Consider the following 23257-nt stretch of genomic DNA (forward strand, 5'->3'; position numbering starts at 1 on the left):
CTGTTCAGTTCAGTTTCAACCTTGTCCCATACAGCATAAGGGACTAGTCTGGCTCTTATTAACCTGGTCTGTTTCTACATGGATTCTGGCCTGTAGTCCTCAAATCCTTCCTAACATGTCGTTGAAAACAGACGCATACTTTTGCAACAATTCCTGTAAGCCTTTCGTCGTAATTTGGAAAATTTCAGCCCATTTCAATTTAACCTTTTTCAGTCAGTTGCGGCCTATTGAGCTGGGGCCCTTTCCAGTTACCACTATCATGGGCAGCCTTTCAGATTGATCTCCATACGTTATTGAGACTTGACATAACCCTTTCAGTCTTTTTTTTTACCCGTGTAAGTTCTCAGTTTAGCGTCCAAAACTTCCAATCTTAAAGGCTAGGTTTTCCTTTATTCAAGTATCTCAATGTATGATCTCCAGTAATGGACGTCAAAGCTCCAGTATCAACTTCCATCTTAACGGGTTGCCCATTGATTATAATGACGACTTGAATCGGCTCGGTTCTACCCACTTTCAGGTTATATAATGAATGGATGTCTGATTCTATTTTTTCTGGTTCTTCCATGAGACATATTTCACGATTTCTCCCTTTGCCTTTAAAAGACTTTCGCAGCCTATCTCTGCGGTGTGCATTATGTGACCATAACGGTGGCAGAAAAAGCATTCGACTTATTTGAATCATTGATCGCCCACTGGATGCCTAGATACATTTCTCTCATTCATTTTGTGGGTTTTCACTGTAGTACTGCTTTTTACTGATCTGTACATAGGGGGCGTTTACCACCTTTCTGTGAGGTCTGATAGTTTTGTGTGTTTTGTTGCCAGTCTGTCCCACCATAGCAGATGGATGGCATCAGTTTGTGTATCCCTTATAGCTTCCGAATTTCTAACAGCGCTCTCCACGGCTGTGGCTAATTCTAATGCCTTATTGAAGGCTCAATTAGCTTCGGCTAGGAAATGCCTTTGAATAGTATCATCTCCAATCTCACATATCAGTCGGTCTCTCAACATATCACCAATGGACATTCTGAATTCGCAATGTTTAGTTACTGCCTTTTAGTTACTGTCGGCTGTTGTCTCCCCTGGAAGCCTATTCCTTGAATTGGACTTGAAGTGCTGCATAGTGGCTGAGGGCTTTGTACTCAGGTGGCTTTGTACATTTTGCTCCTGCATGTGGACAAAAGAATCGCCCTCTTCTTTTCCTCCTCCACTATGTCGTTAGCGGTAAAAAGAAGGCATTTGACATACTGAGATCAGTCAACTGAAACGGTGTCAAATGGATCAACACGCCAAACTGCAGCATCGTGAATGATTGCAAGGGTGCTGCGCTTCCGATGGGCTTCCCAGTTAATGATGAATTCAGGTGTTTAGCTTACCACGGCTTTCTTGACTGCTGTCGATCGATTCGTGATTTGCCTTCCACAGAGTGGCCCTCTCTCTGGGGTCTCTTATAATTTTCTGTCCATAGCCATTTTTCTTGTATGTACCTCTTTAAATGTATTGCTGCTTTAAGAGCAATCACCTTTTTTAAAATTCCATCTCTGCAGCTGTCGGCTTTTCTGTGCTATGTTTCACGCTCTTTTCAAGTTTTGGCGATTCTGCGGGGTTTTTTATTTTTGCATTTAAAACTGCAGCACAGCTTTCTGCTCTGATTGTCGCCAATATACAATGTAAGTGCAGATTCTTTTTCTAATGTTTTTGCTCACCGGTCTTGTGAATTCTCACTCAGGGGTCGTACTATTTCGTTATTTTCATCCTCATCGTCAGATTTGCGTCTTGAGCCTACTTGTTCACTAGTTGAGTAAACTTGAATTGCATGCCTTCATATAACTTGTTAGTTGATGCTCACTATCAATAATGGAGAGAGACTGACATAAGAATGAACTGTGGCTGTTTATTGCAACAGAAGGCAGAGCACTAAATCCTTGCGTGCTCCCACAGCCACAACCAGCTCTAGACTTAGTTAACCAGTAGCCTGTGCTATACATTGATTTGTCAGTACTATTGCATGGTTAGTCCACTTGCATTCTCTTAAAGGCACATGGTACTCCACTTTACCACACCGCCCACCATCCTCCAGTGGATGGCCAGCAGCCATAGCTGTGGCCCGACAGCCTTGGAAGACACTGGGGGGTGGGGTCCTCAGCAGGCTGAAGCACTCCCCGCATTTCTCCTGCCAAAGTCCTTAATAGGGCCCTTAATTGGCTACCTGCCAACCCATGCTAGCTAGTGATAGAAAATGCCTTGTTTCCCTGACTTTGTTTTCCTTGAGCTGCTGGGTGTCCCATGGCTGAGAAAACCCAGCCGGCCAGAATTAAATCTATAAAATTGGATAAACGTGAGGCTCCAAGCCCCATTACAATATTTAGCGTCTTGTCCCATGTCCTGCTTCAAGAAGTGGGACGGTTGGAGATAGATTGGAGACTTTTAAAATATCTCACCTAACCACAACATGTCTGTTTTAGGGGTTAAAGTTACCCTGATAGATACTGTACAGAATGGAAGGAGGCCATCTGGCCTATCAGGTTGCCTTGGCTCTTTGGAGGACATATCCAATTGGTCCCACTCAATGTTCTCTCTAAGCTGCACAGGTACGGTGGCCATGCAACAATCAGAAACATACAATGCAGGGAGCACACAAGCCTTTTACAAGTAAGCTTGCCTTTCAGATGTGCACATGCATATTTGCATGTCAATCTTAAAGGGACTCTGCAGTGCAACAAGCCAGCTACAGCTGCACACAGAAGACAGAGATTGGAGGAAGCATTGACCCCAATTCTTCTCTTTCCCCATAGCCCTGTAATTCTCTTCCTTTGAAATATTCATCCAATTGCCTTTTAAAAACTGTTTTTGAATCTGCTTCCACCATCTTTTCAGGCAGTGCATTCCAGCTGACCACAACAAATCATTAAAAAAAGTTTCCTCATCTCGTCTCTATTTTGTTTTGACAATATTCTTCAATGTGTGTCCTCTAGTTACCAACTCTTCCATCACTGGAAACAGTTTCTCCTTATTTATTCAATCGAAACCATTCATGATTTGGAACAACTCTATCAAACCTCCTTTTAACTTTCCCTGCTCACAGAACAACTCCAGCTTCTCCAGATAATTGAAGTCCATCATTCCTGCTACCATTCTGTTAAATCTCTTCCACACTTAAGGCCTTGTGGTGCCCAGAATTGATGTTGCTTGGACTGCGGAAGTTAGAAATTGTGCACACCAGAAGTCACAGGGTGCATCTACTTTCATTCTCGGTACTTACAAATTAAAAAAGAAAAAATCTGCAATTACACGGCATTTTTCACAATTTAATGACATCCCAAAGCATCTTATAGCCAATAAGTTACTTTTGAAGTGTAGTCACTCTTGTTTTGTAAGCAAACCAGACAGCTGATTTACAGACAGCAAGATTCCATGTACACCAATGAGATAATTGGCTAAGCAAATTAAATGCTAATTTGTTTTACTGATGTTGATTGATGGATGAATTTGGCCAGAACACTGAAAAAACTCTTTTGCTCTAGGCTAATGAAATCTTTTACGGCCGTTTGAAAAGGCAGAGGTGACTTTCAACTGATAAGTGGCATCTCCAACTAAACACCATCCCTTAATAATGTACTAAAATATCAACCTATATTTTAGTTCAAGCCCTGGCCACAATTCTGACCAAGAGGTGGGTACGCTCCCAAATAAGTTGTCCTCATAATTTTCCATGCGCATGCTCTCAATGGGGAGATTTGCCTTCCAGCTACACATGTTGGGATGTGGGGTGTGTTGCTTTCGACATTCCATCTTGTTAATAATGAATAAAATTTGCTCATTAATACTGACTGCAATGATCTAAATGCCATAGATGTTTCTGCGATGGAAAAGAACCATGTTCCCCTTGATGAATTTTTAAAAATGGTTCATTGGTGTTTATTTATAGTAACATTTAGCTACATTTTAATGTTGCCTACATGACAATTTCTAAACAGTTTCTGTACTGAAATTTGATTGTGTGGTAATTGCACGCGCTGAATGGAATTTTATGCCCTCCGGGTGTGTGTTGGGTGGTGGCGGGGAAGAGGGGGTGGTTATGGTTGGGGGAGGCCTGTATAAGCAGGTGGGATGGCGCAGGAATGGGGAGGCCAATGGCTTGCTGGCTCCCCCTGATTAAGTCAAGGATAGAAAAGTTCGAGGGTTGCCTTCCCACCCCATGTTAAGAGCTTGTTACAAATATCGAGTTCATGGTTCATGTTAATACTTTAGAGGTAATGTTTAGTTCTGGGAAGATTAAAGTTTAACAAGAAAATGGGATCAATGTAACTAAAGCAGCTTGGAGTCTTACACTTAAAAGGTTGGGGCCATCTTGATTTGAGGGATTGACAGCTAGAAAGGTAAGAGACATAGAACAGCAGGTGGGCTTATTTAGCGAGAGAAATTGTGAAGAAGGGTTAATTGGCTTGGAGATCAGTTTGAGGATAGGTCAGAGCAGGCTATGTCATCGTAGAAATGAGTGGAGTTTAAGAAGGTTCTCTGGTTTCAATTTATCTGTGTGTTTGATGGAAAAGTGAGTGTTCTACAGCAGGGGAAGAGGCTGTATACTTAAGGGGTGCTTGTGTTAGCAGGCTCCAGACAGATAGGGCTCAGAATAGCCAAGGGAGCAGTTCAATACAACTGATGGTTGCAGTTTGGATCTTGTGTGGTTTGCATCTCACAGAGAAGCCCTGAGAGCTGTTTGGTGCAGTAGGGCCCTGAAGAAGTCCAGGGAAGCTGAGAAGGTTGAAGAAGGTCACTGGTTGCATCCAGTAGAGGATTAGGGCTCAGGAGAAGCCATGTGAGCCAGTTATAGCTCGGTGTGCAGGAAGACTAGAGTTCAGATAAACATGGGGCAGTGCCTGCTTAGTGAAGCTAGCAGTCTGTAAAAGAGTTGTAAGTGTGCTATTAATTAGAAGCAGGAGTGCAGCTTTGTGAATCCCATGGAATACATTCTCATGAGAAGAGATTGAACCATCAGGAAATGAGCAGTCATTGAGGCAATCCAAGTGGGAACGGTTTTTGAGGGAATTCAGAGGCTAGATCTTGAACTACCTCCTGAGGGAGACAGTTTTAATGAGATTTTGTGACTTACAGTGGTCACTGATGTCCTGGCGGACTGCTGGGATATATCTTGGTCACATTGACCATTTAATGTGCAGTGTGGTGTGTTTGACACAGTTTACCTATTAATTCATATTTACCTCATGTTAATTCTGGATGTGAGAAGAAATGATAGATATTGTAGATTGTTTTACTTTACAAATTTGAATAGTAAAATTCATTTTGTTTTTTTAAAACAGTGGAATCTTATGGCTTTATGCTCCTGGTGGGTAACTGGGATTTCAAACTTTGTTTAAACAAAAAGTAACTGGTCCTTTACCGGAACCTAACAAGGACCTTAAGTGGCCAAATAAGGGTCACTTAAAGGCCTCATCCCGCCTACTCTGGTATTCTATCAATTGGGGAGGGTGGGGGGGGGGGTGCTCAATCACATGGTGAGGCCACCAGGTGTATCCTGGTGGGCTTCCCTGCCGGATTGGGGTAGGGATGCACCCGTTGAAAGTCCCTCTTCCCCCTGTCAGCCAAATCCCCTCGTCTTTTGTCTGTACCTACCTGACTGGCCCCGGCGAGCCTGCCCCACACCTTTTTCTTGGACCCCACCCCCATCAATGCTGCTCTGAGGCCTCCTGCAGTTGCAGTAATGGTAAATGCTCTTGGTGGCGCTGCTGGGACTGAAGAGCTGCTAGCCCTCTGATTAACTGATAGCTCTTGGAGGCCAGAACCCTGCCAGCAGGTGTTTAATTCTGTTAGGGTCTGGGAAATGGCCACTTTGGGGTTGGTGGATGGGACAACTGCCACAGCCATTAAATTCACCTCATTGATTAATTGCATGAAAGTTACCCATCCCAAGATTACACAATTAAGGTTGGGGAGAGTAGTTTTAATTCAATTAATTCTAATATTGTTGAATTTATTTTTTCCAGGAACTTCCTTTAAAGAAATCACAGCTTGAAACAATTGAGTGCAGTTTTGCTTGAAAGTAAAGCAGCTGCAGTACATGGGTCTATACTGGGAATGACTGCAGAGCCTGGGCTTGGTCACTGTGATTGAGCCAAAGAACCACACAGTTTTCCTTATTTTGATTTGAAAGGTCTCAGCAAATTTTGTTTTTAAGCACTAGCACGGAAAGAATTACATTATGGCACCCTGCCAAGTTTTTATATTGCTATAAAGCCAAACTAATCTTTAGTATTCACAAACATTTCATACAGATGTCATTGATGACTACTGCCATTTTCAACACCTTTAAATTGGACTCATAATAGAATTTAGATTTTTCCCAACTGTAATTTCTGATAATTTGCACTCTAATTCAGAATTAAAATTAAGCCTGCTGCTTAAACCGCTGGTGAAGGCAGTTAGAGCATTCTTTCCAATCAGCTCAATGCATCTGGATTCCAATAGATTCCCTTTCATGATGGAAGTTAAAGGTTTTAAGTTAAATGTGGTTGTGTTACTTTTCTGGGGTTACCAGTTGACATGTATCATACCCATGCACTGAAATTTAACACAGTTGGTACCTCCAGCAAACAATCAATCTCTTGATAAAAGCAAAAAACTGCGGATGCTGGAAATCCAAAACAATCTCTTGCTCTTTCTTTCTATGTGACAGCTCTTGAGGATGACTAGCATATTGGGAATAGAAAAACTGCACTAATGCAGCAGGAAGTACTCTTCTGACACTAGTATGTAAGTTGTTGAACATGACTTGTCACCCTTCCTCCTGCATTTAGCCCAGTGACTGGAGCTTTTTACTGATGCAATTAATGTCACCTTATTGACAGATGAAAGAATGCTTCAAAGCTGTGAAATGGCAGTTCAGTCAAGTTTGGCTCTTCAAATATTAATTAAGGCTGGGATTTCAACTCTTTTGTTGAGAAACCAACACTTTACTGATAGAGGACACACACCTGCACAATAATTTTTTTTTAGTGTATGAATAAAATGTACTCCAGTAACACATGTTTTAACAAAGAATATCACCAGAAAGCAAGATTCTCTGAACAACTATCTTTTCAAAATTACACATGCAGAGGAAGTGATTTACTCTGTTCACTAACTTCGATGGAAAATTAAAGACAGGAGATGACAACTTTTATTTTTCCATTACAATTAGTCAATAGAAGAAGACTCATTCTTAACTTCAATATACTCTGTTTCAGAAATGATAGAATTGGTGTAAAATAATATTTATCAGAATGGCAAATGCAACAACTGAAGTAAATTAGGCTGAATTTGGACAGGTTTTCGTGTAAGAAGGCGTGAACACAATATAAACTGTTTTCACTCAAATTTCGTGGATGACAAAATACAACACATATTACATTTTATCATAACTTACAGCACTCATCAAACATGTGCTTTAACATGTGCAAGCACATACTTAAAACCAACTGGCTTTCTAATACCATCATAAAGTACATACTTCCAGTGGAATAAGGAGACTACACTATGTGACTGAACTATATTGCATTGTATCAGGTGTACTTAATTTTCCAGATTGTCCAAGTTGTTAGGCTACAGTTGGTGTGCCATGTGTGTATGTGGGTACCTGGCTATAGAAAGACATACAGAGTAGTTAAGGCCAGTGGTGGGAAACTGCATGCTGAATTTTCCTGGCTCCATGAAGACACGATTGGAGGTGGGGGAGCTGCATTGCTAGGGCTCCCTGATGCATTCCTGTCTCCACAGCTTTCCTAGCAGGGGGACCCAACTAGAATTTGCTGCTCACTCTATGGAAGTGCAAAGCCAATTAGGATAATTTTACGACAGCATCAATATTTTCCTGTTGTTAGAGCAGCCCCACCGGCAAGTGCAAAGCCTGCCACCTCATTTGAGGTGGCCATCCAGCAGCAGGCAGGGTGGCAATTGGAGTCAGAGGTTCCATGCTCTAATGACAGGGCCATGGGGATCAAAGCCCAGAAGGAAAATACAGTAAAACTTGGGCAATGGCTGGTACTGGCCCAAACTGATCTTGCATACCTTAAAATGGAACTCCAGTTCGGACCAATACTAGTCATTTCTAAGTTTTAACTGTCTTTTCCTTCTGGGAAGCTGCAACCTCATCTGGGACTTCTCCTGTAGTCGGGTTCACCCCATCCTGATGGCCCTATCAGCCTCATGTCTCTTTATTTGTCTACTTTTCTGCAGGCAACCAAGGGTGCTTCCATGTTGAAGCACCCTCACACTCTCCTGCCTGCCTCAGCAGCATCAACACTCCCAGTGGGGTTGCCAGCCTGATATTGTTGCAGGCCTTCTGATTGGGCACATCCGTCTCTGTCTTTAATTAGGTAGAGCTCCCGGAGGCGGCTTGTTAATTGGCTGCCTCCAGGAAGATTGTGCCCAATGATCTGCCACGATCACTTCGGGGTTCTTGACCCAGAATTGAGGCCATCATTGGGAATCATGACCCATCAAGGCGATCCATCCCTATAGCTATGAGGAGAGACTTGAGGTACTCGGGTTATTTCCATTGGAGCAAAAATGGCTGAGAGAAGATTATGAAAATAATGAAGGGTTTTCATTGAGTCAGTTGAGAGAAACTATTTCCTCTGTTTGGGGAGGCAGTAATGAGACATCTGCACTGTTTACCAAGAGATTGAGGACAGAGGTCAGGAAAAATGTCATTATGTCGAGGGAGCTGGGGCATGGAATACCTCACACACAGACACAAAGATATCTAATGAGGAGTGTTCCTGATTGTGACAACAGATGGAATAATAATTTTAGTAGCCTGTCCCTGATGTGGGAACATTTGAAAGTTAGGACAGCTTTACGGATGGAGGAATGACAAAATATACACTCTAAGAGGAAATGCTTTAAACTGTTTTCTTTCTTGTAGCCTGGACATAAAATGCTTTGATCATTGAATATAAAGGATCAAAACTAGAAATATAGCTGGTTCAGCACAATGTCTTAATGGAGAGGAAGCATGGTCGTTCTCAAACTGAAGTGAAATGAGGAAACAATGGTAACAGCCGTATCCTGCCCTGACTAAACAACAACCTACCAGTTCAGGATCTCTATATGACCGGTAACATGTTTGGGTTCCCTTGGTTGCCAGTTGTCAGGGCAACCGAGGAAATTGTCTTAAGGTCAGCTTGGAAAGTTTCATTTTAAAGGAAATCAGATTTTTCCCCTGAGTTCAGCAAGGTTGTAAATTAAACTAGAAATAAGCTATGAAAATCTAATGTACACTGAAGCACCTTAATCATAATACAATGCTTAGGAGTGAACATTTTGCATATTGTAGAAGGTTGCGTATTTAGGGGATATACACAGTATTTGTTCAGGTATGATCTTCTCAGAAGTGGCCAATTAACAATCTGCCTCCAGGACCCCTGTCTAATTAAGGACAGAAGATGAACCAGATAGGCTCAATCAGTAGGCTCGCAATGATGTCAGGCTGGCAGCCCCACTGGGAGTGTTGGTGCTGCTGAAGCAGGCAGGAGAGCTTGAGGGTGCTTCAACATGGAGGCACCTTTGGTTGCCTGCAGAAAAGGCAACAAATAAAGAGTATATAAAGTAACATTGCCCTTCACAAGGTTTATATTGTTTCCAGATGCTGAAACAAACTAAATGATATTATAATTATTTATATGAAGCTATGGATGTGCATTTCAAATTATTAAATATAACTAATATTAATGGTTTATAAATTATTACTTAAAATGATTTTATCAGCTTTGGGATTTGTCATAAAATGTCACCTAATTTCAAAACACTTTGCCTACATCAAGTGGTCCAGTCAGGGAAAATCTAAGCAAATTGAGCAGACGGGCCTACCCACTGCATTCTCCTCCTGACTTGCATGTTCTTTCTCCCATCCAGCAGGAAAGGCAAAAGGCTGCCCCTTCATTGCCCCACCACAGGCAAATGATAGGGTGAGGGGATTCTGACCACCCTTGCAAATTCCCTGCCTTCTGCTGTTGATCCCTTCAAACACGAGAGACTGCCAGAGAGGTGGCAGTAGTCCCTAGGTCAACAGTGGAAAGCCAACTTAAGTCCCTTGAGGAAAGAGAAAGCCTAGATGAGGGCCCCTCCCTGAAAATCCAGCAGGGTTGGCTCACATGGTAGTATTTTTTTGCATTTGTCTGGAGCTTGGAAGAAATGCTTAAATTGGAGATGGCCTTGCTGAGTGAGGTGGAATTTGACTGTCAGTTTTTAAAAGGAGATGATCTCAAAAGGAGATTTTGCTGAGGAGTTAGCCTAATCTGGTGGCGCCACTGTCATGCCAACAGTGAAACACACACATCGAAAATATTTGTGGGAGTTGTCCATTCTGCAAGGTTATAGAAAGGCCAAACAAGCCTTGAATGATATTTCAGGGAGATGAAGATTTCTGTCCAGACAGACATGTTGCTGTTTTTATTGAAGTTTCTGGGCAAGGTTAAGGAGAATTTCTTTACATTGATAATTGTTAGCACATGGAACGCTTTGCTGGAGGGAGTAGTTGAGTCAGTGATGACTGTATCTGTTAAGCGAAGAGTGAATAAAATGTTAAAGCTAAAGAATGTGAAGTGATGAGGACAATAGGGTGAATTTTCTATTGCTTCAGCAGAGAGCTGGTACAGAAATGATGGGCCAAGTAGTCTTCTCCCATAGATCAAGCACCTACGATTTGATAGGTAGGCTGTGTAGGAATGCCAGCTGAAGGATTCTGGTCACTAAGCCCAGTCATGGGTTGTGGGAAGGCCCGTTCTCAGGGCACATTTCCTCAGAGTTTGGCCACCAAACAGAAAGTATTAACTGAAGTTAGGAAGACGGAGTTTCTCTCCAGCTTGATGACCTGCAGGGATCTCTGTGTTTTGTTACCTGGCCATAGAAACCTAGATATGCGATTGGCTAACAGATCCCCATAAACATATCTCCACCATCAGTACATGATTGCTTCTAGGCACAAAACACCTTACGAAGCTTGAGAAGCGGATCTACTGCAAAACAACAGGCAGAAAATGTGAGGAAATGTGGATGCAGGTACCTTACAATTATTACAATTACAGCTGAATGCACAAAGGGCAATTCAAAGGAATACATTGGCCAGGATTTTCCATTCATCGGGCGGATGTGGCAGGCGAGGTGGGCAGGCCCGGGAGCGGCCGGGAAATGGCCAGCCACCCGCGATTGGCCCCCGACTGCAATTTCACGCTGCTGGGTGGGGGCAGGAGAAGTGCGAGTGCAGAAGTCTGCGCACGTGCCGGGGAGCTTGCGTTGATAGCTCCCTGAGGGCACAGAGCTGCCTCAGGGAGCTGAAGATTTGGAGAAATGAAAATAAAGATTTTAAAGATGATATAAACATATCTCCACATGTGACTCAGTCACATGAAGAGGGACATGTTTAAAATGATGGTGAAAAGTATTTAATATATTTGTTTACCGTTGGAAACCTCATCCCGTCTGTAGATGAGGTTTTGTTAAAAATGCAAAGGCCACCTGGCATATTCGCCTGCCCACCAACCATAAGGTTGGACGGGCAGCAAAAAATACAAATTAATTAATTGCTTAAGGGCATTAATAGGCCTCTTAATTGTCGGCAAGCTGCTGCCAGCTCTCGCATGCACCTGCCGACCGAAAGATCGCGAGAGTGCATGATGATGTCTGGATGCTCGCCCGACATTGTTAGATGTGATTTTACGCACCCGCCTGACGAACATAAAATCCAGTCCATTAAGTGTACAGTATCGCGCACTTGGGTCTCGCCCCCGGTCAGAGAATGAGTGGGAACTCTGCATCATTTCCATGGGTGAGGCCCGACCAAATTAAATACCTGTTGAGCACTTAACTGGCCAATCTTGGGCCTACCCCAGGATTTTCGGACCCTAGGGTCATAAATCCTGCCCACCGAGGGCTGCCAGCCAATCAGTGGCCATCAGCTCTCCATTGCTGGCAGCGTCCCCATCTTGCCCCACTTACCTGTGTCCAGGGATGCAATGATGATCCCTGGTAAAGTTCTTGGAGCATTATCAGCAATGGCCATAACTCCTGGCTAAGCAGGAATTTCCTCTAATTAAATATTGGGAAGAGTGAAGCCATTGTCTTTGGAACCCACCACATAACCTGTTTCCTAGCTACTTCCTCCATCGCTCTCTCCTTTGCAAGTATCTCCATCACTGTCTCCCTTCTAAGTGTCTGGGACTGAACCAGCCTGCTCACAACCTTGGTGTCATATTTGATCCTGTGATGAGCTTCTGACCACAAATCTGTGCCATTACTAAGGCCACCTAGTTCAACCTCTGTAACATTCCCCGACTGCACCTCACTTTAGCTCAGCTACTGCTGAAACCCACATCCTTGCCTTTGTTATCTCTAGACTTGACAATTCCAATATATTCTTGGCTGGCCTCCCATGTTCCATGCTCCATGGACCATCATCCAAAACCGCCCGTGTCCTTACTTACCAAGTCACATTAAATCATCAGCCCTGTGTTCACTGACCTACACTGGCTCCTAGTTAAACAACGCTTTGATTTTACAATCCTTGATTTCAAAACCTGTCATGGCCACCCCTCTCCATATGTCTGAAATTTCCTCCAACCTTGTAACCCTGTGAGACACTTATGCTCATCTAATTCCAGCCTCGTGAGCACCCCCGATTTTAAATTGCTCTAAAATTGGTGGTCGTGCCTTCAGTTGCCCATGTCCCAGGCTCTGGAATTCCCTTCCAAACCTTTCCACCTTGTTGCCTCTGTTTCCTCCTTAAAACCTACCTCTTTGACAAAGTTTTTGACCATCTGCCCTAATATCACCCTATCTGCTTTGTAATGTTCCTGTGAAGTGCCTTGGGACATTTTATTATGTTAAAGCTGCTATATAAATTTAAGATGATGATGTTGTTGTAATACTTTCTGGTGCTGCCTCCTTATTAAGCCTTTCTGGGCAAAAAGTAGAAGCCGCCAAGAACATGACAGATCACAATCCCTGAAGATCCAAGTTCATGTCTTCTGAATTAGATCTTTTTGGAGTGAAGCTCTCTCGGATCACAGAGACTAGTGTACTTAGCTCTGCTAGCTGTAAGATGATGCATCCCATCTACAGCAGAGTACTACCCTCCCCACAGCAAACCTGTGTAGAACACTTGTGGGCAATTTCCCACGCAAAAAGGCAGATGCGGTGACTGCTTGAAACCTGCAATATATCAGAGAGTCTGAAACCCTTTCTTGTGAGCGTTTGCAACACAGACCCTTCCCCCACAGACCCAGGCCACCCATCACGGCAGCCAAAGAGAGAGTACAAATTGCAACAACCTGCCAAGTGTTGATCATCATGAGCTCTGTTTTAGCTACAAAATGTAATTTTTATGTTGCTTGTCATTGTGAGGAAAGGCTGTACATGTTTAAATTAGTTTGTAATCTGTGTTAATCTCAGTAATCATAAATGCCATTCCTAATTTTTCCCTGAAGTTACAGTTCTGTCTAACAAAAGGGATTGAATTAAGTTACTAATAGGTATGTAAATCCAGAAGAGAAAAATATTAAGTAAGGATGGAAGAGGAAAAAGAGAAGCATACAAAGAAAATTAAATCAGCAAGAAAGAAAAGGAATGGTAAACTTACGACTGGGTCCATGAATCTTTATAGGCTCAGAAGCGGTAACCAATGTATGAGAGCACTGCTGACACACACAGTCTTTTCCACTGAAAGTAACACGGTCTCCAACTGGAAATGGCTTCCTAAAAAGGAATAACAAGGAGTTTAAACACAATTGCATGCAACTCTGGCCATCACTGTGGTTGTGTGCTCTTGAAAATATAATTACTTACAATAACATTCCAATTTAGCCACATAAGACAGGCTGAAGAATGACACCTATTTTCTAACCATGAAGATGTTGTGCTGTTTAATGACAGTTGTTTACAATTATATTCCCATGTGTCTAATTTACTGTGTAATCTGTGTTCAATTAGCATGTAATATTTGTCTAAGCAAATCATTAATAAAAACCCTTAAATGGGGTTGTTGGTCTATACAGCAAAATGTAAAGTGGCAATCACCTTGGGCTACACTTGCAGCTTTCTCCTCAGAGTTTAAATCTGGATCTGTAGATTGATCATCCATTATAGAACCTACCCATTTTTCATTTCCATCAAGTACAACACATCTCACTTCTACTTGCAATCATTTACTTGCCTTTAATAGGTGTTCATTCCTCCATTTTGATCCTTTGGATCAATTCCTACCAATGGGATCACATACTAAAACCATTAGCTCTTCAAGCTCATTTGAGACACCCTCCACAATGAGGCATGCACATTAATCAAATAATACATATTGTAAAAAGACATCTTTTGCTGACATAAGAAAGGAATTCTGTAACATGATGAATGAGGAAGTTCTCATTTTGATTCACATCAACCACACTGCAGCAACAAACTTCAAAATTAATTTTTAGTAAAAAGGCAAAAATGTTGCTAGCAGTTTCTGCAAAATTCTCACTAATGAAAGATAAGGAATTAGACAATTTTGTGGTTTGGATTTTCTGAACCTTAGACTAAATTGAAACATCTGCAAATGTGTGGAAAGAGCCTTTGCTGGAGGTGAAGTGAAGTCAAACTGGCTCGACTTGGAATAGATCCTCCTCTCAGTTGGCTACTAAAAAACAGATGCTTTTCCTCTGGCCCCCTCGCTTACTTGGCTGCCTGGTAATCTATTCCAGAAGTCAAATTTAAGCTTGAAGAGATTATTCCTTAAGGTTTCCTTGATTCGCAAATCTGTTCAGCTGTTCCAGTTTTGAACAAAATTACTCTTTATTGGACTTGGGTTATTTTTCTCTTCCTTCAACTTTTTCCCCAAATGTTGAATACACTTAGCCCATGCACTCTTCTTTTACACTTCGGTGATACGAGCTCTGGATTCTATTTCATTCTACTCTCACATTCTTTTCAGTTTGTTAGCAGATTTCCCTCAGTGATCACTTCGGAGCTAATGAGCAAAATTTTTGTCTAACTCTAACCCTGTTTTGGACTGTAAGTAGAGAGGTAGTAAGAGAAAAACTGGGCAAAAAAATAGCAACTTATTGCTGAAGACCATCCCATTCCTATCTACAGGTGAATCTTGATTTAATTGACTAGCACTCTTATCAGAAACAGATAAGAACAAAATTAAGATATTCAAACTGGGTCAACTATTATTCTCAGGACCCCCAATATTAATTTTGTCAATCAGCATAGCCACAATTACTTCCTCAACCTGTTCACATGCACTACTGTTTGGGAGGCAGTCCTTGCTATTTAAGAGATCCCAGTTGCAGTCAGGAAACACTGAAAGTTGATCTGGTCGTCATTGTTTGCTTCATCTGAGCATTTTGAGCCTTAAGGCTTCCATATTTTCATCTTTTTGGTGCTAAATGTGCTCATAAAATGCTGTGTTATCAAAATCTTATGCTCCATTTAACCTCTAAGCCTCCTAGGCTTCCCTTTTAGGTGCTGCAGCACACCTATGATAAGCATTTGGCCTGTCAGTTTTTCCACCTTTCTGAAAGGTGAGCATGATTAGCATTGGCAGCTTACCTGTTTTACATAAATGGGGCCCAGCCAACAAATATAGTTGGGCTTCCTACCAATGTGATTGGTTGGGCATAGCAAAGGTCCCACCCATCACCTGCCCCATCTGCGCTCCACATCAACATTGAATTTCAGGCCTTATAAATGGGTTCTTAGTTCACAGATTGCTCTAAATAATCAATGATCTTTTACTTTTGCAACTCCTGTGATAGGTTTGGTGAAAGATTGTACTTAGATATTTTTACCATTTGCCTCACTTTAATTTGCAACTTGCCATCGTTGCATCAATATATGTTCTTAAATTGCTCAACATTAACAATTTGCAATTCATCTTTTCATTTAAATTTCTCTTTATTTTATTTTTTCCTTTGAATGTCTTGTTACAATATTTCTCATACCTACTAGATTATAGTAAAAATGTATATTATATATATTCACACTAATTAAACCGTGTTGAAAACTGGCAGCAAACCTGAGTACACTATCAACCAGAAGGAAGTGAAAAAAACACTGGCTCCCTTTGCTGATGTTAGCTTCCGCACAAAGTTTTTCTGAGACAAACAAAGCAGTGTTGTGCGTGAGAGAGCCCATAAGGAGCTATTGTTACTTTTTATGGGAGAGGTTGGTCTAAATCCAAGACAAGGGTGAATTGGGTCAAATTAAAAATTTTGTTGTCCAAATAAACATGATTTAGTCCAGCTCAATCAAGTTTGGATTTGACAATTACATGTCGGAGTTAATTCAAAAACTCGAGAGGATGCAATGGCACTGCTAAATAAAACTTTTTAACAACACCCTGATTCATGCTAAGAGTCCACACCATTCTAATATATCAAATTGGTTATGTATAATTATTATTAATGCTAACATTTCTTCATTTGATTTTTTCTGGGAAACACTTTGTTTAAGCATTGAGTTCAATTGACATCAGTAACATAGCTATTGCACAGCACTGTGCTCAAGGTGTTGTTTTCAAAGATGTATTTAAATTAATTTAAATGCTCCAAAAATTATTAAATTACATGTGGCAAGATTTCTAATTTCTAAAAGGCAAGCCTTTAAATTTACAGAATTCACAGAACCATTACAGCAGAGAAGGAGGCCATTCGGCCCATCATGTCTACGCTGGCTCTAAGTTTGAGCAATGCACCTGTACCATTCCTCCGCCTTCTCCCCGTAGCTCTGCACATTCTTCCTTTTCAGATAATAATCCAATTCCCATTTGAATGCCTCAATTGAACCTTTTATTCTCAGGTTTTTGAGCCATTATATTGTTCCAATATGTTTGGACAATGAAAACGTATGAAGAGTTAACTCAGGATGTAGAAACATGGCTGTTGTTTAAATTCTATTCAAAGAATTATTTTTATCCACACACAGTGGACAGTATCTAATGGGGCCTGTAAGGGCAGGAAATGTGATGGGTGGGTGGATGTAATTAGAAAGGGGGCCAAAATCTTAGTTTCATGACAGAAGGTTGAAATGTAGAGATTAAGTAAGCAGTGTCAGAGGGGCAAATGGGGCCTCACACCATCCAGTGGTGGGTTCCTATTTTCAATACATTTGCATCCCATGAATACTCATTGGGTGAAATTGTCCATGCCCGCTGGCGTCAGGTATGTTCGGTGGTGTGAGCGGACAATGTGGCTGAGAAGGCCAAAAATTGTTTTCACGATGCCGTGAAACCAGTTTGCAATTTTCTGCTCCACCCGGCAATGGTGGGCTGTGTTTCCCGCCATCAGACAGTGAGAACCTCATAGTAATACTTCCGCATATCATTAAGCCCAGCATGCCGGAATCAATCCCCCCTCACCCTCGGGACTGTCTGCCCATACCGTCGTTATTGCTTGCCGGTGTGTTTCATAACATCACATAAAAGGCATGTACTCGGTGGGCTGCACTTTGAGGGGAACTTGGAGGCGAGTACACGGTAATGTTGTGGAGTGCTCGCCTGGATCGCCTGTTGACTTCAAGGTTGAGGCGTGTTGGTCCAGGGGAAGGGCTACCCTGCGGCTGAGGTACACTGTGGGGGAGGGTACAAGGGCTGCCCTGCGGTTGAAGGTAGCGCACAAGCACTTGCGGGGTTGGCAGGGGGAGGTGGGCAAGGGAAGCGGCAACACGTTCAGGAAATCTTGGATAATGTGACCATTCCTCTTCAGCTGAGGCAGTTCAGGCACAGCCACATTGATATGATTGGAGTCGGGCCTCTAGCTTCTCTGCCCGCTCAAGCAATGCAGAGGCATCAAGGTGCCACCAAATGTTCCAGAGCTATTCACCCCTCGGGCACAGGCTGCAAACTAATGAGCATTTTAGTGGACTGCAGAAGAGTTGGCCGACTGGGCACATAGTACAATCTCCTTGTTAAAGCTGGTCATGGAGCAGTCACTGGTGGAGGTGCTTACAGCCCCTTGTAGTGTCAGCATCCAGGTTTGTACCAGTCTCCCCTATGGTTCAAGCTAACAGCGCAGTCTTACAGTGTGGGTTAGGAAAATACCTGCGCCTGAGCTGAGAGCACAGCATGCAGTCCAATGGGCAAAGCTGCCTCCAATTGGTCGGGTGGAGAGCGGCAGGTTTGGGTGGGGTTTCGGGCAGCCATGCAGCGCACTAAATTCTGGCCATCCAAGTGATGGCCAGCAATCTCTGCGATGCATTAAAGGACCTTCAGACTTAACCAAGACAGGTTCTTACCCATGCTAACCCACTCTTTCATCCTGCAGGTGGAGTACATCAGGATCATGGAGCCTAGTGACCTAGCTGTATGCCTCGCAGCTTACAGAGAGTGAAGACGGCTGACAAAAGAGCAACTGAGGTGCTTGGTTGCGCAGAGGGAGGAGCAGCACCCTCAGGAAGAAGGGACAGCTGGGGCTCCTGCACACGCCACTGAAGAGCCACAGAGAGCCGCCGCCTTTCATTCCTGTAGATGACTGAGAACCAGTGTCGCCGAAGACTGCTCATGTCTAAGGAAATGGTTGGCTGCACAGAACACAGGGAAGAGGCCCTGGACTGAGACACCTGCCTTTATCTTGTGCAGAAAGGTTTCACATCTGAGTGACACGAACACTGCTCATCAGAACAAGGAGCCATGGGAAGGGAAACATTCTTTGGAGTTTATTGACAGTAGTGAACATTGTAAACAAGTGTTTAACACCCGTGCTCAGGCTGTGCAACCACACCTTCTTAACTTTTCTACCCCTGCCACTATGTCTTGGTGCTCCCCAGGCATCCACAGTGGAGGTGGAAGCAGCCTGCTGACTGCTATACCCTGTCTGTGATGACCTGGGTGGGTGTCCTCTGGACGGCTGAGATCCGGAGGACCTCAGTCTGCTTTCGGGTCCTGCTGTGTGGCAGTACAACCTCCTTGGCCTGTGGAGCTGGAGCCGCTTAGGTCACAGAAAGAGGGGATTTTGATGGGCCAGATACTCCCTGAGTCACCTGGATGTATGGCCCCCGGGGGTGGGGGTGTGGGGTGGGGGGGGTGGGGGGCAGACTCCTTGAGGAGACGGTGTAGCTGAACTGAGATCGAGCTGCCCTGCCTCCCTCTCGCATACACACAGTTGAAGGTCAACTATGGCATCAGTGATGGAGTTCAGCCCATGCAGCAGTGCAGGAGCGATGTTCCAGACCATGGCGGCTGCCCCCCTACCAGTATTGACCTTGGTGCATTGGTATACCGGCGCTATCACCTCAGCTTGAAGGTGGATGGACTCCTCCATCATGCCTTGCAATCTGAGGAGTGCAGTGGACATCCCTTCCTGATGTTCCCGAGCTCATCTTTGCAGGTCCAGCAGCTGAGGTTTGACTGAGTCCAGAGGGTCGTCTTCTGATTCTGACTCAGCAAATTTATGGTCTCCAGCAGTCCTCCAACTGTCAGACACCTGGGAAGTCCCTGCTGCCGCCTGCTGTGGATCAGACAGTGCGATGTGCTCACCAGATTGTGATCCCCAGGCTACTCTAAAGCTAGGTCCCACTGATGTGTGTGTTTCTGCGATGGTGGAGGGTGTGGGTGAGCGCTGTAGCGGGTCTTCAAGGAGGGTGCCTTCAGATTTCTCTTCAGAGGTTTCTTCGGGGCTTGATTGGAGGCTCTGGGTCGTGGACTCTGTCAGCTGTTTCCCAGATGTGCCTGTGAAAGCAAGGGGAGATAATTAGTGCATGGCAGTGGCCTGTGAATCAAGGCACATTGCTCACAGCATGGATGTCTGATGGACATTCCACTGCTGAATCGTCACTTGGTAAAGCACCGGCAGCCTCACCGTCAGCACAGGAATGGTCCAGATTCTCAACGGCCAGCTGGATGGCCCTGCTTTTAAAGTCCATGTGGACCTTGATTTCAGGCATTCCATGACTGGTCTACGACCGCTCCCTGTTTTGTGCTCCAGCTTGCCCTGCATTAATATTGATGGAGAAAGTGTAAGTAAGACGCCTGTCAAGCCAAATGATAAGTATACCTGGCATGTGTGGGTGGTGAGTGGTCCCATGGACGGGATGAGGACAATGAAGCTGTGTGTGAGAGAATGAATGGTGATTTCCCTTGAACCGGCAGTGAGTGAGGGTCCTGTGGATGTGTGATGGGTTTGTGAATGTGTGAGTTGAGAGTGATGAGAAGAGGGACTTGCCCTGGTGGAACGGAGGAGATCGATCGTTCATCCTCTTGCGGCACTGGGTAGATGTCTACTTTTGAAGACCATTGGCGCTGAACACTGCTGACACTGCCTCCCAAGCTGGATTAGTGAGGCTGCTCACTATTGAGGCAGGATTAATCCTGCAGCCAGACCAGGAGTAGAGGACATCGCAGTGAGCCTCCAGTGTGTCCACAAAGCATTCAAGAGACGCGTCAATGAATCTGCGGGCTGAAGTCTTTTTGCCTTTCGGGGCCATGTCTTCTTTGCAGCAGTCATGGGCTGGAAGCATTGAGAGGTGTGCGTGTGGCTGGACTTTAAATATGGCGCCCGGTATGCTGAAGTGGTGAGGTGATGGCGTGATGGCCAAATCAGAGCCTGCCCGCTATGGAAACGGTGTGTTTCCCAGGAATGCATAATTAATGGGGTGGGTTTGGGATGATATGGTGGGAAAAGTTGCCACTGCGGCCAGTGGGTGAAACATCATTTTACCCACCCGCTACCACACTTGGTGCAAATCTGGGATGATTTTGCCCATTGTCTTAAAACTTTTTCAAATTAAATCCTAACTTCATGATTAACTCAGCAATGCACACGAAACTTGTGCCTCCTATCTCAAGGTCATGCAAAGGTGGCGTGCACCAGTCGGGTTTATCCATTTGGATCTGAGGTGAGCAGTTTTTTTTGTGGAAATCTGCGGCACACTGGAGAGGAGCAGGGGACTGCCAGCTTGGATGGAGGGTCAGGAGGGGTAAAGGCTAATCAGGGGTCGGGGGGAGGTGGTTCGGTCATTGACATTTACATGTAGGAGCCAGAGGTCTTTGAGGGACGGGAGTAGGTGGGGTTGGGATGTGGAAATGTGCAAAAGGAAGGGCCTGGCACCTGGGGTGTGGTCGGGGGGTTGGTGCAGTGAGGAGATGCAAAATGAGGGCCCTAAAGAATGTGTTCAGTACTGTCCAGTGTCAGGTCCTGGGTGTCAAAGTGCCAGTCATGGGGAAGGTCTGTAATTACAGGGAGTGAGGTCAATACAGAATGAGGGCAGCTACAGTCAGAGAATGGGATTATGGAATGTGTTAGAGGACAAGTCAAGGGATTGGAAGGACATGTCAAGGATGATGGGGGAGGAAGGGTTTAGCATCAGAGAAGGAACATCTATGGTGAGGTGGGCAGGGTCAAGGGGAGATATGGTGTGTCCACTGTCACAGGGTCAAAGGTGATGTTGGGAGATTCGAGATTAACAGAGGGAAGCTGCACAGTGATGTTCAGAAGGTCAAGGGTGATGGGATCATTTTCAAAGGTGTCAGAGGGCAGGTCAACAGTGACAGTTTCCAGGTTAAGGGTGATTCTTAATCTGTCGCTGGACATTGCCCCAAACTGGTGATTAAGTCCAGGTCCAAGTGGGAGGAGGCCATGGGGGGCGGGGTGGGGGGGTGGGTGGAAAGAGTTCTGGGTGTGCCTTTAGGAGGATTTGAAAATCTCATTGCACAGTAGCTGTATGGAGGAAAGCCATGAGTATAGAGGTGCTCATATCATTGCCTCCATTCTTCACACAGTTCACTTGGTGGATTCCCTATGGATCTGATTCACCCAATATTCTTGTAACATTGGGAGCAGGAGGAGAGGATGCAACAAAGACAAGCTTTTGCCAGCTAACAAGAGAGGCCACAAGGCCAGCAGTTGGCAGTACCAGAGCGAGAGGCTGGATGGAAGGCGGGCATCCAGGGAAGGCATTGACACATCACCATGCCTTCAGGACGAGAACTAACGACCTGAAAATGTCGACAGGCCATTGCCAGAGTCAGCTGAGGCTGTCCTGGGCATCAGGCACAGAGACATGTGGGATCCTGCAGCAAGACCTATAGCCATGTGGATTTGGAGGGAACCCCATGCTCGTGGCCCTCAAGGTGACTGTGGCACTCAATTTTTCACCAGCAGTTGTTTCCAGCGCTGCATGGGTAACATGTGTGGAATTTCTCAGGCTGCTACATGCAAGTGCATTAAGGAGGTGACCAATGCCCTCTTCTGTCATGCAAATGAATTTATCAAATTCTCGGGGCCTCCACTTGTTTCTCCAAAGTGCAAGGTATTATTAACTGCGCTCATGTGGCCATTAGAGCTTCATGGGACCAGCCAGTAGCATTTGTGAATGGCAAGAGCTTTCACTCTTTGAATATGCAACTGGTCTGCAACCACAGGCAAAGAATAATGCAGCTCTGTGCTCATTTCCCATGACTTCTATATTTTACACAACTTGCAGGTCCCAGCCCAAGTTGAAGACTGGATCCTGGATGAGAAGCGCTATCCCCTCCGGACCTGGTGAACCATCCCCACTGTGTAATGGAAGAGTGGTACAATGCAGCTCATGCTTCCACCTGAGCTGTCATTGGGTAAAACTTGGCTTGCTGAAAATGCGCCTCGGCCATTCTGGAGGGGGTCTGCAGTATACATCAACAGAGGGTATCACGAATAAACGTGGACTGCTGTTTACTGCACAATGTGGCTGTACAATATGGAGAACTAAGCGAAGAACAGCACCCCTCCTGAAATGTGGATGAACTGGATGAGCCTGAGGAGGAGGCAATAAATGTGCATGAGACTTTAGTGGATGCCAGCGCCATGGAGAGATGTACCAGGGAAACCATTGGTACTCTAATATATACCCGATTCGTCCAAGTGTGAGGTACCTACATAATCATGGTACCATCGTCAGAACTCCAATGCCTGGTCAGGATATCTACCAACCTCCACTAGTTTCCGTTCTGGGGCTACCTCTGAACCTGCATCTACTGCCACCTAGAAGAGCAAGGGGAGCGGACCTTCATCATACATATCCACTCATGAATATTGTTCTTGAGGACCTCTGCTTTGCACTTGGACATATGTCAATCAGCATACCATGACCAAGAATTCAGGACCTGCACCATCGCTACAGGGCTTAGAGCGTACCCATAACAGTTCAGAAATCCCTGTTTGCATTAATCACGGACAATCTACTTGACGATGCATTTAAGGGAGGGCCAGCTGAACCTGCATGTTCAGCCACGTCCCACAGACTGGAAAGT

At 44.4% G+C, this 23257-nt stretch overlaps 1 protein-coding gene across 6 annotated transcripts in view; it reads right to left on the bottom strand.

The window, feature by feature from the left end:
* Positions 1-23257, bottom strand: part of ablim3 (actin binding LIM protein family, member 3) — a 328604-nt gene that overhangs the window by 160417 nt on the left and 144930 nt on the right. For all 6 annotated transcript variants that reach the window (XM_041193207.1, XM_041193210.1, XM_041193208.1 and 3 more), the window contains exon 4: positions 13634-13749. In XM_041193207.1, the coding sequence (XP_041049141.1) occupies positions 13634-13749 (116 nt within the window). The remainder of the gene's footprint in view (positions 1-13633; positions 13750-23257) is intronic.

Source organism: Carcharodon carcharias, chromosome 8, assembly GCF_017639515.1.
Source record: "Carcharodon carcharias isolate sCarCar2 chromosome 8, sCarCar2.pri, whole genome shotgun sequence".
In the NCBI taxonomy this organism is placed as follows: Eukaryota; Metazoa; Chordata; class Chondrichthyes; order Lamniformes; family Lamnidae; genus Carcharodon; species Carcharodon carcharias.